Source organism: Halictus rubicundus, unplaced genomic scaffold (assembly GCF_050948215.1).
Source record: "Halictus rubicundus isolate RS-2024b unplaced genomic scaffold, iyHalRubi1_principal scaffold0059, whole genome shotgun sequence".
In the NCBI taxonomy this organism is placed as follows: Eukaryota; Metazoa; Arthropoda; class Insecta; order Hymenoptera; family Halictidae; genus Halictus; species Halictus rubicundus.
Window position 1 is genome coordinate 187,681 of NW_027488600.1, and position 16,350 is coordinate 204,030.

The 16,350-nt window shown below is 41.6% G+C and overlaps 1 protein-coding gene and 1 long non-coding RNA gene across 2 annotated transcripts in view; one reads left to right on the forward strand and one right to left on the reverse strand.

Moving 5' to 3' along the window:
• LOC143363573 (uncharacterized) overlaps window positions 1-13,104 on the forward strand; it is an 84,840-nt gene extending 71,736 nt beyond the window's left edge. Inside the window, exon 2 of the long non-coding RNA XR_013083851.1 lies at window positions 12,825-13,104. This is a non-coding gene — a long non-coding RNA (uncharacterized LOC143363573). The remainder of the gene's footprint in view (window positions 1-12,824) is intronic.
• On the reverse strand, window positions 1,055-4,892 carry LOC143363555 (uncharacterized). The gene is made up of 7 exons (XM_076804121.1): window positions 4,872-4,892; window positions 3,692-4,829; window positions 3,327-3,619; window positions 2,634-2,849; window positions 2,331-2,555; window positions 1,806-2,042; window positions 1,055-1,174 (listed from the first exon to the last, which is right to left on the reverse strand). The coding sequence occupies exons 1-7, from the start codon at window positions 4,890-4,892 to the stop codon at window positions 1,055-1,057; spliced, it is 2,250 nt and encodes a 749-aa protein (XP_076660236.1).
• Window positions 13,105-16,350: the final 3,246 nt, after the last annotated feature.

Consider the following 16,350-nt stretch of genomic DNA (forward strand, 5'->3'; position numbering starts at 1 on the left):
TCTGCAGGAACGTCTCCTCCGTGGTCTCGAGATAGTTGTCCTTGAAGTAGGCCATGGAGGGTCGATCCTCTGGTGGGATGGCAGCGGAGATCTTCACATCGTTGGCTTCGAAAGTCGCCCACTGGGTTTTGAGATGGTTCATACGCGTGTGTATCCCAGCCACTGTCCAGTTCGTCTTGCCCAGCTTCTTCAGGTTGGAAAGAGACCGCTCGATGGCTCGTTTAAGAGTTTCTTGCGTGGCGATGAGTTCCGCCATAGTCACGTTCGTGTCCTTTCCACTCACTCACGATCCGGCTCGAAGGACCAAATTTATGTTCGGCGAATTGCCGAGTGCCGGGACCGTCCAGCGGTGGACGCGGAATGAGAGCACCGGAAAGAAGGATGAAGTTCCGGAGGAGACGAATGGATTTCGCAAGAAACGAAAATGCACGGAACCAACGGTTATTTATTTTAAAAAGACAAAACTCACAGTACACTGACGTACACTGACGCTCGGACAAACACGGAGGAACGGCGATAACGGAAATCTTGCTCGCGGCGCGACGGATGATCTTGACCGCGGAAGAACGGAAATCTTGCACGCGGGACGAGACGATTCGCGACGCGGATGAAAGAAGATTATTGACAGGGTAGAACAATAATCGTAGAAAACTGTGAACAGTCGTACTTGGACTTTCGAATGTACGTGAAGCTCGAGCTTGAATACGTGCGGAGCGGTCGCGAAAACGTAATTGAAGCTAGAGACCAGAGAGCGTGAACGAGACGCGTACGAGCCGAAAGCGTATGGTCGATTGTCGATCAGACGAGAAACCGTTGTCTCCGTCGACGCGATCGGTGGATCTTGAAGAAACGGGTGGTTTGAAATTTGGGGAAACAATAGCAGAGAGACGAACGAAGGACGGAGAAGGAGCGACACAAAGAAAGGACGAAACAGAAGCGATCGCATCGACGAAGACAACATGTACGAGACCAGAACAACAACGGGCTATTTATAGCTTGGTGTCGAACAGAAATCAGATCAAGTCGTTATCGTTCGAATCTCGAACAATAGCAACTAAATCTCCTTCTGTATGTTGTCTCGCTTCTTTGCGTCTCTTATTAAACGTTCTTCGATTTTCTGCCTGAATTTTAAATATTGCCTCTTTTGCTCTAACTCGAGCCTCGCTTCTTCCTTCTTGAAACATGTTAATCCATTCTGCCTCTATTAACTCTCGAATTCGTGGATCTTCGTGCATCTTCATATGTGTCCCGAACAGCAAGTTAAACGGAGTAATGTTAGTACTTCTACTAGGCGTCGCATTTAAATATTTTTGTGCTACCTCCGGATGTTTGTACCATTCATACGGTTTAGGTGCTGACAACTTAGTTAACAACGGTATTAATGTTCGATTTATCCTCTCTATTTGCCCGTTTGCTTGTGGGACCCCTATTGTAATTAATACGTGGTGTATTCCTTCTTCTTTACAGTAGTTTTCAAACGCGCCGGATGTAAAAGCGGTTCCACGATCGGAAATAATGCGTCGAGGATTACCAAAAACTGCGGATTGTTTCTTTAATCGCCCAATTACGTCAGCTGAATCTGTACTCTTCGTAGCATATAACCACACGAATTTTGTAAAAGCGTCGACAACGGCAAAAATGTGTTTGTAACTCTTCTTACTCGATGGCAATGGTCCTAAATGGTCTATATGGTATGTATCAAATGGCAACTCTCCCTTGTCGATGCTATTAAGAAGGCCTTCCTGCTTGCCTTGCTTCCTTTCAGCGAGAATACAATTAATACAATTTCGCACAACCTTTTCTACCTTTGGCCGCATACCTTCGAACCAATAATCTCTTTTGACTATAGCTTCCGTCTTATTTATCCCGAAATGACCGCGCTCATGTGCCTGACGAACTACCTGCGCGCGCATCGCCTTTGGCACGACCACCAGTGGTGTATCGTTTATTACCCTATAAAGAATTTCGTTCTTTAAAACGTATCCTTTGCCTAAGTGTTCGTCGATGTCGTCGCGAATTTTTCGCAAGTCAGAATCTTCTACCTGCGCGTCTTTTAACCGAGTAATAATCCCTTCGTCGCTTTCCTCTATTAACAAAATCGCGGGTAGTGGGTTTCGGCTCAACGCGTCTACATGCGACATTCTCTTTCCGGGTCTATGTTCAATTCTGTATTGAAATTCTTCCAAAAGAAGCGCCCATCTAGCCACACGCACACACAGATCTCTCTTACTCATCGTTAAAGAAAATGCTCGACAATCTGTTACGATTTTAAATGAAATCCCTAATAAGTAAACGCGGAATTTCTTTAACGCCTTCACAATCGCTAGTACTTCAAGCTCGTAGCTCGAGTATTTTTCTTCGGCCGGTGTGGTCTTACCACTCGCAAAATATATCGGGTGAAAATTATCATCCTCGCAATCACGCTGCATCAAAATCGCACCATAACCCAAACTAGACGCATCGGTATGCAACTCGGTCTCAACACCCATACGATACAACTTCAACACCGGTTTGCTACTCAAAATTAACTTTAACTTTTCAAATGCTATCTGTTCCTGTGATCCAAACACAAATTTAACATCTTTTCTTAATAAATTAGATAACGGTCTCGCAATAATCGAATATTGGTGTACGAATTTTCTAAAATATCCTGTCAAGCCCAGGAAACTCTGAACATCTCTTGTACACTGAGGTTTCGGAAAATTCATCACAGCTTTAGTCTTATGTTCTGACGGTTGAATGTTACCATTTTCAACAATATGTCCCAGATACTCTACTCTAGTTTGTAAGAAACGACATTTATCCCAATTTATTAGCAACCCGTACTTGCTGGCAACATCTAACACTAACTGCAAATTTGTTACACCACGAGAATAATCAATGGAAGGTACTATCAAATCATCCATGTAAGTGAGTACTACCCCGGCTGCAATTAACTCTTTAAACACGGCATTTATGAATTTCTGAAAAACGGCTGGTGAATTACACAATCCAAACGGAACCTTTAAAAATTCGTAATGTCCGTTAGGTACCACAAACGCTGTATATTTAATACTATTTTAATCAACCGGAACATGAAAAAACCCGTTTTTTAGGTCGAGTGTACTAAAAACTTTCGCACCTTGTAACAGATCTAGTTGGTCTTCTATCAAGGGTAACGGATATCGGTCTTTTATAATCTTCTTATTCAACTGTCTGTAGTCGACGCAAATTCTAGTCGACCCGTTCTTCTTTTTTACCAAAACTATCGGACTCGCATAGTCTGAGTGAGATGGTCATATTATTCCGTCTTTCATCCATAACTCTATCTGCTCATCGACTTCTACCTTATCTTGAGGAGATAACCGTCGCGGTCGTTCGTAAACTGGAATTTCGTCCTGTAATATTAAACTCATTTTGACTCCTACTTCGCGTATCTTTTCAGGTTTGTAATTTTCAATGGCACCCTCTATCGCCTGCTTGTGTCTAACATATGTGATATGAGATAAATCTAACTCGTTTACTTCGGCCTCGACATCTATCTTAAAAACTTCTGGAACATTGCTATTATTGCAATCTTCTAATTTTCTAATGGAAATACCCCCTTCTTTCATGTTTAGTTCTACACTGTCTAGGAAATCTGTACCGATAATTAACGCATGTTGCATTAACGTGTCTGAAACAACATGTATCGTTATTGGATAGGACGCACCGTCGATTGTTACGTTCGTCGAAAACTCTCCTAATGTACAATTACTTTCACAGCCAATACCGCGGAATTTTGCGACTCTATTACCTAGCTTAGGCTGACCGATTTTGATGTATTGGTCCGCCCTCATTAATGTTAAATCGCTACCAGTATCAACTAACGCAACTATCTTACTGTTCGCTATGTCTACCTCCTTGCAACGCTTTGCTTGAGATGACTGGGACGCACTGCACGCATCTTTCGGCGATTTCTCTACGCCAGGACACTTTGGAGCAATATGCCCGTACCCACGACACTTAAAACACTTGGAGCCTTTCGTCGGACAGTCAGAACTCAGATGATTCCGATCTCCACATAGGAAACATCGCTTTACCGTCGTTTCTTGCGCCACGTTGATTCGACTCGGCTTCTTCGGCTTCTCTGCAAACAGCTTGGTCCTCGGTTTTGCATTTTCCTTCATGGTCTCGTACAACACAAATTTTTCCTTTATCTCTCGTATGGTCCTAGCACCATACAATATGGTTTTGTTCACTTCGTCATCCTGAACTCCGTCGATTATATATTTAATCACAGCAGCATTTTCCATATCTACTTGTTTTGCTATTTCCAACATCCGGTAGATATACTCCTGGTACGTTTCCTGGTACGATAACTCCTTATGCACTTGATGAGCGTCGATTTTCTGAGAGAATTCCGATATCAGTGCCTCTTTCAGAGCTTTCCAGCTTTTGCAACACTTTTCGTACTTAACGAACAACTCGGCTGAGCCCTGAAGGAGTCTCCTCGCATATATCACATTCTGGACATCACTCCACTGGCATAATTCGATCATCTCTTCAAATTCTCGCACCCACACACGCACGTTCACCTTATCGTCACCGCTGAAGGTATTCATCGACTCCTCGACGTCTTTAAATGTCAGCACAGCTGTAGTTCTCGGTCGGATTTGTACAACGTCATCTTCCTCGTTCTCGGATTCGTCTTCCTCGTCCTCATCGTCTTCATCTACTCCATGTTCTATTTCGAACATCACGGCAGCTCTTAGACGATCCTGCAACTCTTTCTTATTGCCGGACATTTTCAGCTTTCGCTTCCTCAGTTCTTCTTTCAACTCAACTAGTTTCATAAAGCTAATTTTCTCCTACTTCTCGCTGTTAGCGGCGTCAGTGTGGTTCTCGATTACAGTGTCGTTTGCGTCACTCATGTTTAGTGATTAGAATTCAACACAGTTTTCAACTAAATGGTCAACTTCACAGTCTTCACAACTCTAACAACACTGCACGTGTAAAATTGTCAATATTATTATGTAAGTCCCGACTCGAATATTTCTTATTAATCCCGGGCGAGCCCCCAAAAAGTGTAGGATTAAATTCTGAATCGGTTGGGAACTAAAATAATTTATTCGAACTAATGTTACACGCGTTAAAATAATAAACTAAAACGGTTACAACTTCCGCTCGCTACGACACGCTCCGCTCGCTTCGACGTCAACTCTACAACTCTAGGCATTTTTTGATGAGTCCTCCCGCCCCTACCGACCTTTCCCGAACACCCTCGACTTTCGCCAAATGTCCCAAACGCTCTCACTTTTATGACCCTTTCAGGCCCCACGCTCGGTCCCTAAAAATACGTGCTCAGGTAAAGCACTAAAACTACCCTAAACTATAAACCTACGCCTGGCAAGGTTAGCATGAATAACTGCGATACTACACTATGCTTAATTAAATACATTTTTTTGTCTTTTTGGGTGCCAATCATTACAAAAGATTATAAAAATACGAGTTATATTCACATTTCATTGTGGAAATGCTTAATAAAGAAAATTGAATACAAAAACTTACCTATTTTTGATGTAAACAAATTAAAAATGTTTCCGCCTTGCTTGACGTTTGTTCCTGGTATCCCGATTTTCAATAATAAGTGTCCAGCAGTAATCAGCAAGCATCCGCACATAAGTCTTTTCCTTTGTAACGTTTTTCCATTGTTGAAATATCTTGATGAAAGATTAATGCTGGAATTGTATTCTTTGTTTTGATTTTTAAATAATTTCGTCATGAATATAACAAAAATAGTCCGGCTGATTTATACACTTCCGCGAGATTTTATCGATTTAATATAGAGCGATCTATGTCTTAATTATGTACTTCGATCAATAAAATCGATAAAAATAGTCCCATTTACATAGTGTTTGGACTTATTTTAATCGGAAGAATCTTGAATGTCCATTGGTATTACAATTATAAAGATAAGACAACAATTACTGAAAATAAAATTTTCCAGTCACCGCATTGTTGCGGTCAATTTTCTTTATTAAGCATTTCCACAATGAAATGTGAATATAACTCGTATTTTTATAATCTTTTGTAATGATTGGCACCCAAAAAGACAAAAAAAAAATGTATTTAATTAAGCATAGTAAGCAAAGACATACTTGAGTGGTACCAACGTCGACTACGCATAGCGACGGCCCTGGCGAGTCGCGAAAAGGCTGCAATGGCCGTCTGGTGCTAACGCGTCGCGCACACGCTGTCAGTTAACATTTTCTGATCCTTCTCGTACATTAAGGGAACCAAATACTTTTCGTGAATGGTTTCTTTACCAGAAATGTCTGTAGAATGCATTCCTGTATAGTAAATTCCTGCTAGATAAAGGATTTTTCACATAAATACAAAAATAGAGCGTACAAAGTACCCGCGTCGGCACATTTTCAAACTTTAACAACCATTTACAACTATTAGGAAGTACATAAAAATATAATTGACTATATGAATATGTAGAGGAGAGTCCCCTCTATCTCTTGACTCAAATTTGAACTTTCTCGCGTGTTTAGTTTTTGCGTAACACGTCGTTTCGTATAAAAATCGGGGATTTTTACAAAAACCAAAATTTTTCGAAAACGTTGCGTGATGGAGCAATTCTACTTTCAGATTCGGTTTTAGGATGACAAAGTGTATAAGAATCACCCAACAGGTATTGCAAAACTCGAAAAAAGTTTAATTTTGTTGGACAGTGTTATTAGGACAATACCATTTTCTAATATTTATCAAATAAATAATCGCATATCTTCTTCCAGGTACAATTACTTTATCTAGTCGGCGGCGATACCAATAACAAAATAATATATAATATGATGAACAAACTAATATCAAACCAAGCGGCAACTTTTTATTCAGGACAGGGAAGAAAAAAAAATTGCCTTTTATTAATTTAAAACTATATGATGCTGTAACTGGTAAATATACTTATAACTTTTAAGTTTTGTTTAAAAAATATATAATATGCAACATATTTTATTTTTTATTTCACAGTAGCAACAAGAAGAAGGCAGGCGTCTATTACAGACATGGAAATAAAAACCATCCTGTCTCTATTTTTAGCAACAGCTAAATCTAGAATAAAAACTTAATTTTAAATAGTTATTTAAAACATCTTATATATATTATAACAAATGTACTTTATATTATGTTGAAATTCAACGATACCATAGCGTCTTAGGCATAAGGATTTAGGCGTAAGGGGCGGTTCTCCCAAGGACAGAAGAACTCAGGCAGGGTCATAAAGTCGAGACCGTAGTCTGTTAGTCAGTCTGGTAGAAGCAGCTAGCCTGTGCAGGTCGCAACATTTGAAAGAGCTTTCACTTACACTATTTACATAAGGATTGCACACTCGATACGCGGAAACATTGTGCCGTTATTTACACCAACACCTTTATAATACTAATAAAGTATATACGGAATAAAGTGTAGTTTGCTGAATAACGTACTATTAAAGAACATTTCCAACAAGCTCGAATAAGCGGCTTCGAGCAGAGTTGGGCAAAATATTTATCTAAATAAAAATTTCGAATAACGAATAAAAGATAAAAAAATTTTTATTCGTTATTAGAAGGTTCGAATAAAAAAAGTATCTTTATACGACGAGTATAATAAATAATTTTATTCGACGAGAATTTATCCGACGAATAAAGATAATTTTTTTTTGTTCGAAGCGGATTTATTCGAACTTCGAAAAATTTGTTCATCTTTTATCTGTATCTTTTATTCGAAGGCTTCGAATAAATCTTCGAATAACTTTTGCCGAGCGCCGAGTTTCAAAGACCCAGCGACGACAGACGACATACAATGTAAGCGAATGGAGAATCGCGCACGTATGAAAGTTCAAACTTTTAGATTTTTCAATATATCCACATGAAATTGTGACGAGCGAATGGAGGGGATTTTCCTGATGAAAATAAGGTCAAATTCGAGTGTAATCGAACAAGTTTCACTGATACGTAATGTTACGATAAAAATTACAATCTCATTAAAGACAGTCCAAATGATGTCGTGTTTGCACTCATTTTGATCGGAACAAGCTCTACAACTCATTCGTCTTAACAATATTGTTCTGATTAAAAACATAAAAGCATAAATTGCCAATAATGCATGATTCTCCATTTGCTTACATTGTAGGCTGTTGGTCGGTCGGGGCCCATAACCCATAACCTGTCGAGGATATGATAGGATTTGTCCTATCATAAAGCACAGCGTTAGTGAATAAGGAACTTTCTTTAATATAAAAACTTGATATATATAACACAGGTATGTCCTGCCTAAACCGACTCTTGTGTCGAACTTATTACACTTACCAGGTATGTCCTGCCCAAACCGATTCTTTTATCGAACTGAACTTTCGGTGGACGTGCAGCTAACGTCTTCCCCACTCTCGTCTCGTGTCGATCGTCATTTTTCCTCCGATCATCATTTCGACGTATGACGCACACTCCATTAGGCTTTTTACAAGTTGTTACATTGTAACAGCCAAAGCGACGCCGCGTCTACGCCCCGACATTCCCCGATGTGAGTTTTACTCACAATGTGACTACATTATTTCAACAATTTCATTAATTAATAATAATGACAGCTTGTGGAGCAACACGGAGACTAGCTTTCTGTGTGTCTAAGTCGCCATAAAAAGGGTGGTGTCAGTGATGTGCATCACTGCTTAGCATCATTGCAAGGCTGGCGCAATCATGAACGTGGGATTGCAGTCGCAGGCGGCGGTGACACAACAGCGGAGCACCACATATCTACCCGTTGTGGGACAGTCAAACAATGCGACAGCCACGGTTTGTACATAGAACATACGAATTTGCGTGTTAGTTAATACCCGTGAGCATGGCTGACATTCAGGGTATTAGCGATTCGAAGACATCTTTTGTGTGCAAGCAGAAGTTGTTGAATCTCCTTAAGGAAGGAGACAGAGTGTTACGCACCCAATGTAACTGTAAAAACCAGCGAGAACCTCATTGCCGCTCGCCCTAACCGAAATTCAAAAGTTCATTGGTTTATAGATGCAATCCATTTATTGCAGCCAAAAATCTCAGACATTTCATAGCCTCCAATAATTGTAAAAAGGTGACCCTACCGATCGAGAAAATTCCGAAATATCTGGACTTAATTGTCAGCCAGGCTGCCAATCAAAACGTAAAATCACGCTGATTGGCCGTCCGAACTCCCAGTACTCGTTCGCTGCACTCTACGTATGCAGAGTTCCTGGCGGCGAGCAGCAAGCTCGTTGCACTCTACGTACGACCCTGGGAACACACATAGTTGTGTGTTGCTAACGGAGCGAGGGGCATTCCGCGGGAAGTAGTCCCAATGATGTGTGAGACGAAGCCGGCGGGATCTTCGGATCCTGTCAGGGCTTCCCATGCCGATGAGGCTCACACGGACGGGTGAAAACCGCGGGCTTTCCTTGTGTCCTACGCACGACCGGGGACGTCGGCGCAGGGCCCCATACCGTAAACCGATGGTCATGTTTTACCGGAACGGAGGGCTTGCCTTAAGGTCGACCCATACAAGACGGGTTTCACCGGGACCGGGAACGGGGCACGTTTTCCCTATGCCATACAGACTTGAGAGGCGCTCAAGATGCTCGCAACAAAGGCCAAGTGCCGCGCACCACGGGCGTTAGCTACCAGAACCCCAGCACTGTTTACTCCCCGCATACCCCTGAGGATCCTATGGTAGAGCCGACCGGGCCCGGGCCGGGGTTTCACGAAATATTCTTGCGAAGAATACTCAGCGACCCCGTTCGCCGTGGCGTGGCCGTGGCGAAGGGAGAAAAACATTATAAATGTTGTATTATTTTAAAAACTACTTCACCGATGATGATGACCTATCAATCGAATCTCGGAATCACTCGGAAAAATAGCAGAGGGACATTAAAAAATTTAGAAGGAATGAGGATATAGCCCCAAGTGTTCCCTTTGCAGACTTGTTTGTAAAAAAATGGATAGTCTAAAATCGACGAGTTCAGATTATTTCAAGCGAACGCTGCTCCGCGGTACACCGCCTCGAACAGCCGACATGCTCACTCTTCAAATAATTCTAAATTCGTCGATTTTGAGGTGACACCACTTTTTTTTAAACAAGTCACCATTTTCATTAGATCGTGCTCATTCTTATGTTTTCGCTATAAACTCCCAAAAACTCATTTTCAGCGGTTTGTGTAATGAACATTTTTTTCACTATCAAAGAATCCTTCGAGATGCGATTGATAGGTCAAAAAGTGAATATCATAGTTCTTTTAATATAATAGTTACAGAGCAGTACTTCGATGATGCCTCTTTGAAACTTTGGTTTTTAATTTATGGAGCCTCCAAGGTTTCAATCAGGTAAAACCAGATAAAGACGCGACGTTCGGCGATTCAGGTAGCCAATTGTAAGTGCACGACTGATCAACCGCTATTCTCCGACAGGTTTGGAAAAACCAATGTCCTCTGTGCTAATGATGGTATTTACCTTTCCTGTACACTCCGACTGCACAATACCCCAATAAAATACGGACCTCTTTTCCTGTTTTCTTTCTCCTTACTACGTGAAAGTTTCAATTTTAGGACAAACTCTGCCGACCCCCACTTCAGAATGTTTAAAGAACATTATAAACGTTGTCTTATTTTAAAAAATGAGGTTATAGCCCCAAGTGTCCCCTCTACAGACCTGTTTTTAAGTAAGTGGATACTTCAAAATTGACGAAACTAAATTATTTCAAGTGAACCCGGGCCCGGGAGGCCATAGGCCTAACAGCCTCCCGGGCTCTGCTTCTACCGTGCGCCAACCGTGCTGCTAGGCTATGTATCGTGGTGCAGCGTTCACTTCAAATAATTTTAATTTCGTCAATTTTGAAGTGTCCGATTTTTTAAAAACAGGTCCGTGAAGTGAATTTCTCTAACAATTCATAATTGTATTAGATCATGTGGCAATCGCATATATAGATGGTGTAAGGACAACAACTACAGCTGCTCGGTTGCTGCTCGTAACCGCTCGTCTGCCGTCAAAAAGAAGGCAATGTCGCGGTGCAGCGTACACTTGAAACCATTTTAATTTCGCCATTTTTAAAGTGTCACCATTCTTGAGAAGCCCACCGTTAGGTATGCCTATCCCCACCACAGCTGCGCCTGTAGTCCCATTGTTTTGGCTTCGACATCACACGCTACATAGTATATGTGACCGCTGTAGCCAATATCTCGACTATAGCCAAAAGTACGCGTGAAACGAGGCCTGTCCCTTGCACTCTGATCCAATCGGCCGCGCATTCGTACCTATGCTCTGTCCAACGAGACCAAGGCAGTGAAGCACACAGCGTGCGTCCTTTGCTAATTGTCTTGTAAGGGTAACTTCAACTCTGTCGCACTCGGGCGCCTATGTTTACGTCTACTGTCTCGTCTCATTGGACAAGATATAGATACGCCATCGCATTCCTGCCAGGGAACCTTCCATCTAACCATGTTTAGGCCATCATGGACAAGAATTTAGGAGTTTTCCATATACATACATTTTTTCGCTAGCGACCCTTACTTCAGAATGTCTAAAGAATATCCAGCAATTTTATGAACCTAAAATAATGAATAGTACAGTAAATAGTTTTGCGGCTCCGCGAATTACAAAACGAAATTTCAAAGAGAAAGATGAAGAAACGTAAAATACAGCCATATTTATTCAAATTTTTTCACACTTGAACCAGTGGTAAAATTTGCAAAACAAAGATATTTCTAATATTTTTTAATTAAGAAATGACATTCACCAAGGAAAAAATAAATTATTTGAGAACAGCAGTCTTTTGTGATAACCCGGCTCAACCCCCGCCTCCCATTTTCTCTTGGACCACAACATACTTCAATGTCATCAAAATTTGAGACATAGTCCCCAAAAAATGAACGAATTCACATGGAATGATCCCCTTCCTAATGTGGATATTTCCTTAAAAAAAAAGTAACAACTATTCTCGTTTTTACAATATATGTATGTATAATTTACATACAATACAAGGATGTATGATGTTTCACCAAGAGGCAGGAAGGTTTCCTATTTCCATGGTATTGTAAAGGGGAGATACCGATAGTTTACCTAAGGAACCGTGAAGGCCCTAAAAACATTTTTTTGTGCCATGCACGGCAGGGAACTGTCAACGCGCTCCCGAAAGGCCTTCTGGAAATGGTCAAACGCTCGAGATAATGACCCAACCGGAGCGAGCAGAAATATAGTTTGGAACACTGAAGCCCCGTCGACTCAAACCCTACACCCTGGTTTCGAATCTAGCGGCCAAACGTCCCCGGTCCCGTCCCGGTCTTGTGTGGGTCGACCTTTAATCGGCCGGCCTGTAAGGAGGATAAACCTCTATAAAAAATTCTCTATACCAAGCTATCGTAACGTGGCGATGGGAAACTCCCGGAGTAAGCACCGCAGGTGGGCGATGGATGCATCCGCTCTCAAGCGTTGTACAACCTCGGGATATCTGTCGACTTCACGTTGTATTTATGCTTACCGGGGTAAGCTGCTCTGCCCCGGGGGACTTTTCTTTCCGCTGGTTTTACGGAGGGTATTGTATTTTATTGTGCGACTGACGCTGTTCCGTCACAAAGAACAAAACGTTCCGTCGAAAAACAAGACGCTATCGCCAATCGAACAAAACGCTATCGCCAATCGAGCGACATCGACGCGGTTCAGTGTCTCGCGTAGAGAAGCGAATCCGCTCATCATACGTGCATCTCGTATTACAGTATCGAGTGAGGCGCCCCCAAAAATGGGGGCGAAGTACCCAGATCCGAAAATGATAACCACGGGCTCTCTTCACGACAAGCCTCGGAACAAAGGAGAAACTTCAAGAGTGGTGCTGTCCGTGTCCGCTGATGAGAGGAAGCATAGCGAAAATAAATAAATAAATATATTGTAAATAATCTAATGACCTATATTATATATTATAAATTAATTAAACTCTGCTTAAGCATCCCCATACCTTATTTTCCATTCGAGGGTTTTATTTCCATTATTTTAAGATTTGAATATTTATTTTTTATTTTATAACAGCTTTTTTATGATAATTGTTATTTTATATAGTTTTTATTTCCTTCATGTAACTTGTATAGTATTATTTCTTAAGATTATATATATATATATAAAAATAAATAAATAATATAAATATCTGTAAAATAAAAATATATTAGATTAAGATTAAAATAAATATATTTCTAAATTGAATTCAATTTTCCCACCCATCGTTTATTCCGATTTTTCACGATATTTACTTTCAGAACAAGGTTGCGCCCGTTCTTATTGCGACGGACCTGCCCTCTATAACGAAGGCTGATCGAAGCCAAAGTTTGGCTCGAATTTGGCATGGCAGACTTTGCACTGGAATACCGATGGTGATGCGGAAACAGATGGATGGCAATTCCGAGACAAATTTTGGTGGCAGATTCAAAGCATTTTGCTTACTGGGTGTAATCCGATAGCTGTAGTAGCTGAATGTAGACTTCTTCCGTCCTTGTAGCGACGTGGTCGGTGTTGCAGTCGTCAACGGTCTTGAGAGATAAGGTAGTTACGTTTAGGTGGTGTCCATTGCAATCGTATCCGATAATGGCACGCGAGGCTTGTATCGACATGAATATTAGCCAAAGGTTTAACATTTTCTGTAAGCAAACGCATTGGGTCTTCTAATACTAATACAAATGGTTGTCGCGTTATCTTTTAATTTGTTATAGTAGAGTAGTATGAAGATAACGGGAGAGTGACTGTTGAGGATATTTTGAATAGTTATTATGTGAGTGGAGAAGCATTTCATTTTGTTATTTATTCTGCAACGGGCATTCGTTCGCTAGCTTGGACTAGGGGTTTTCGCTTAGTTATTTTTATGAATGATACTATCGGCGTGTTAGTTGTGATAAAAGTGGTAGAAACATTCTGCTATAGAAATTTTTAAATAATTTTATTCAAATAAAGCCATGATCCGATGGATTAACAGCGGTGCCTATCATATGCAAGGGTTTTTATAGGAGTAGTTATTTTTACGCGCTTGTATGGGTATTTACGAACGTTTATTCTAAAGTGTAGTTGCGTGTATAATACTTAGATTGACGAAAGAGAAAAGAGAAAAAAGGTATATATGTGGCGGTGGGTGCATTTGTCACCACCTGGTGATGACCTCCACGACATAATCAGCGTGGACCAACCACCATGTCCATCGACATCTCAAAGTGCACTTCGATGCACTCCGTACATTCGTGTGCTGGACGGACTGTTCCCAGCTGCAGGCCGCAGTCTCGGCACCTTGACCACGGCCTGGCGGTGTCTAGTTGGCACAAAACGTGCCAGCTTCCTTGTTCGTAGTGCCATTGCTCCTCCTGTGTCAGGCGGCCATAGCACGCCTGGCACAGTCTGTGGTGGTGGCGGCTTCGATATTACCTCGCAGTACAAATTCAGTAAGTTTCTGTATGTTTCGGGGTGGTCTGTGGGCACCTGGTCTATGTGTCCATAGAATTCTTCCAATTCTTCATAGAATCTGTGTGTATCTGTGCAAAAAAACTTAGGATGTTAAGCACTAGTTGAGAAGTCTGCTCGCAGTTCCGACCAACGATAAAGTGACCATTCGCTGTGGCTCGACAACGCGGAAGCGAGGCGTCCCCCACTTTCCTAAATTTTCCTTCCCCAGCGCGACGCTCAGACCTATCGCATACGCTCGCACGGCAGCAGGAATAGTAGCGTCCAATAGCAGCACTGATTGGAACATCAGTCACGTCCAATCACGTTTAATCACGTGATGTACAGTGAACGTGGTGCCATCTAAGTTAATTCCCTCGCTCGTGAACTAAGCGGTCCAAGGTCATACGTAAGAGCTTTCTCCCTCTGCACGGCAGGGCCGCGCCCGACGGCCCAGAGCCCACGGCATTCGGTATTTCGCGAAGTCATCAGCGACGGTCCCCGATGATTAGCTGTTTCCCGCGGAGGGAGATCCGAGCCGAGGGTGGACATGATCTTCTCCCATCCGACCTACCTCGTCGGCGTCTCCAGGTTGGCGAACCCGGGCTCGATCCTTCCCTCGTTGTCTCTCGGCACGAATTTTTCTGAAGCCGTCCTCTCAGCGCCACTCGTTGTGGTTACCCGCATTCCTGGGAGGAAGAAAAATGGTCCGGGACCCCCTGATACCCGGCTACGGTCCTGCAAATTCGCATCGCGCCAACTGGCGCGGCGTTCAAAATGCATTACAATTCGCCCCTCAGGATTTTCGAACTTTCCCAGGGAGAGCGCTCGCGATTGCCGTTATCGCATCGGCACTGCCAGAGGGTGACCTGGCCTCTCGTCATCGGTTCGGTAGGACATAAGCAATTCTACCGTGTCACAAATGTTATTACGATATTCTCGTCTGTTTATTAACATGTTACATGGAAATATTCGCAATGAAGCTAGAAATAATACTTTGTTTACTATTATAGTTTCTTATGTGAAAAATTATAATTTATAATATTATCTATTTGTTCAACTTATTTTCATTGTAAGGAAATATTTGCAATACAACGGTAAAATATTTTATTTTATGTATCTGGTTATCAAAGTAAAAATATTTTATTTGCCGAAATTTTCGTTCTATTAAAAGTAGTATTTTATTTGAGCCACATTAAAGTACACTACTTAAAATAGCATTTTAAATATTTTTTCTCGAAATTTTACCCAGGTCTGATTCAAAAGTTAATGGGCCACTCGATAGGGCGTCAAGAAAAACCATGTGTAATATTTTAACCCTATATCTTAACCGGGAGGGTAGTTACGCGATAAAACGGAAAAGATTAATATTTCACCTATTTTCCTTATTTAGTCGTATGCGAAAATTCTCACAAATGTCGAACACCCAGATACACATACTGTAATTAATTCAGATTTTTAGGTAGAACATTTTGATTGCAAAAAATCAAAATCCTCAAAATAGAACAGAAAGTATGCAGATTACCTAAACCAGACTTTCACATGCCCTAAATCTAATATATTTAATAAGATATTATCGAAATAATTTTTGCAACAAAATGGTCACGAATCGATTTAAGCAAACATCGATAGGCAAACACGTGATAGCGGTCGGTGGCCAAAAATCAATAGGCGACACGTGTCCTCGGGGGCTGAATTAATATGATCAATAGGGAGAGGACAAGCAAAGGGGTCCACACCCCTGTATTTTACGACACGAATTAAATTCTCAATTTGAGCCACCGTGTAGTCGTCCGCAAACAAGCCGGGAAAAATTAATAACGATCGAACGAACAAGATGGCGTCGGAAAGTCAAGAGAAGACAGCCCTCGGGTGTATGAACGAACGGGTGTATGAAGCACAACCCTGATTATGGTTGAGACA

Excerpts from the sequence above, each read along its gene's own strand:
- LOC143363555 (XM_076804121.1), bottom strand. The coding sequence starts at position 4,892 with ATGAGTGACGCAAACGACACT. Across the intron at positions 3,620-3,691 it reads GACGAACGTAACAATCGACG|ATTTCCTAGACAGTGTAGAA; the intron begins GTGCGTCCTATC and ends TTATCGGTACAG. Across the intron at positions 2,556-2,633 it reads CAGGATATTTTAGAAAATTC|GAACAGATAGCATTTGAAAA; the intron begins GTACACCAATAT and ends TTTGGATCACAG.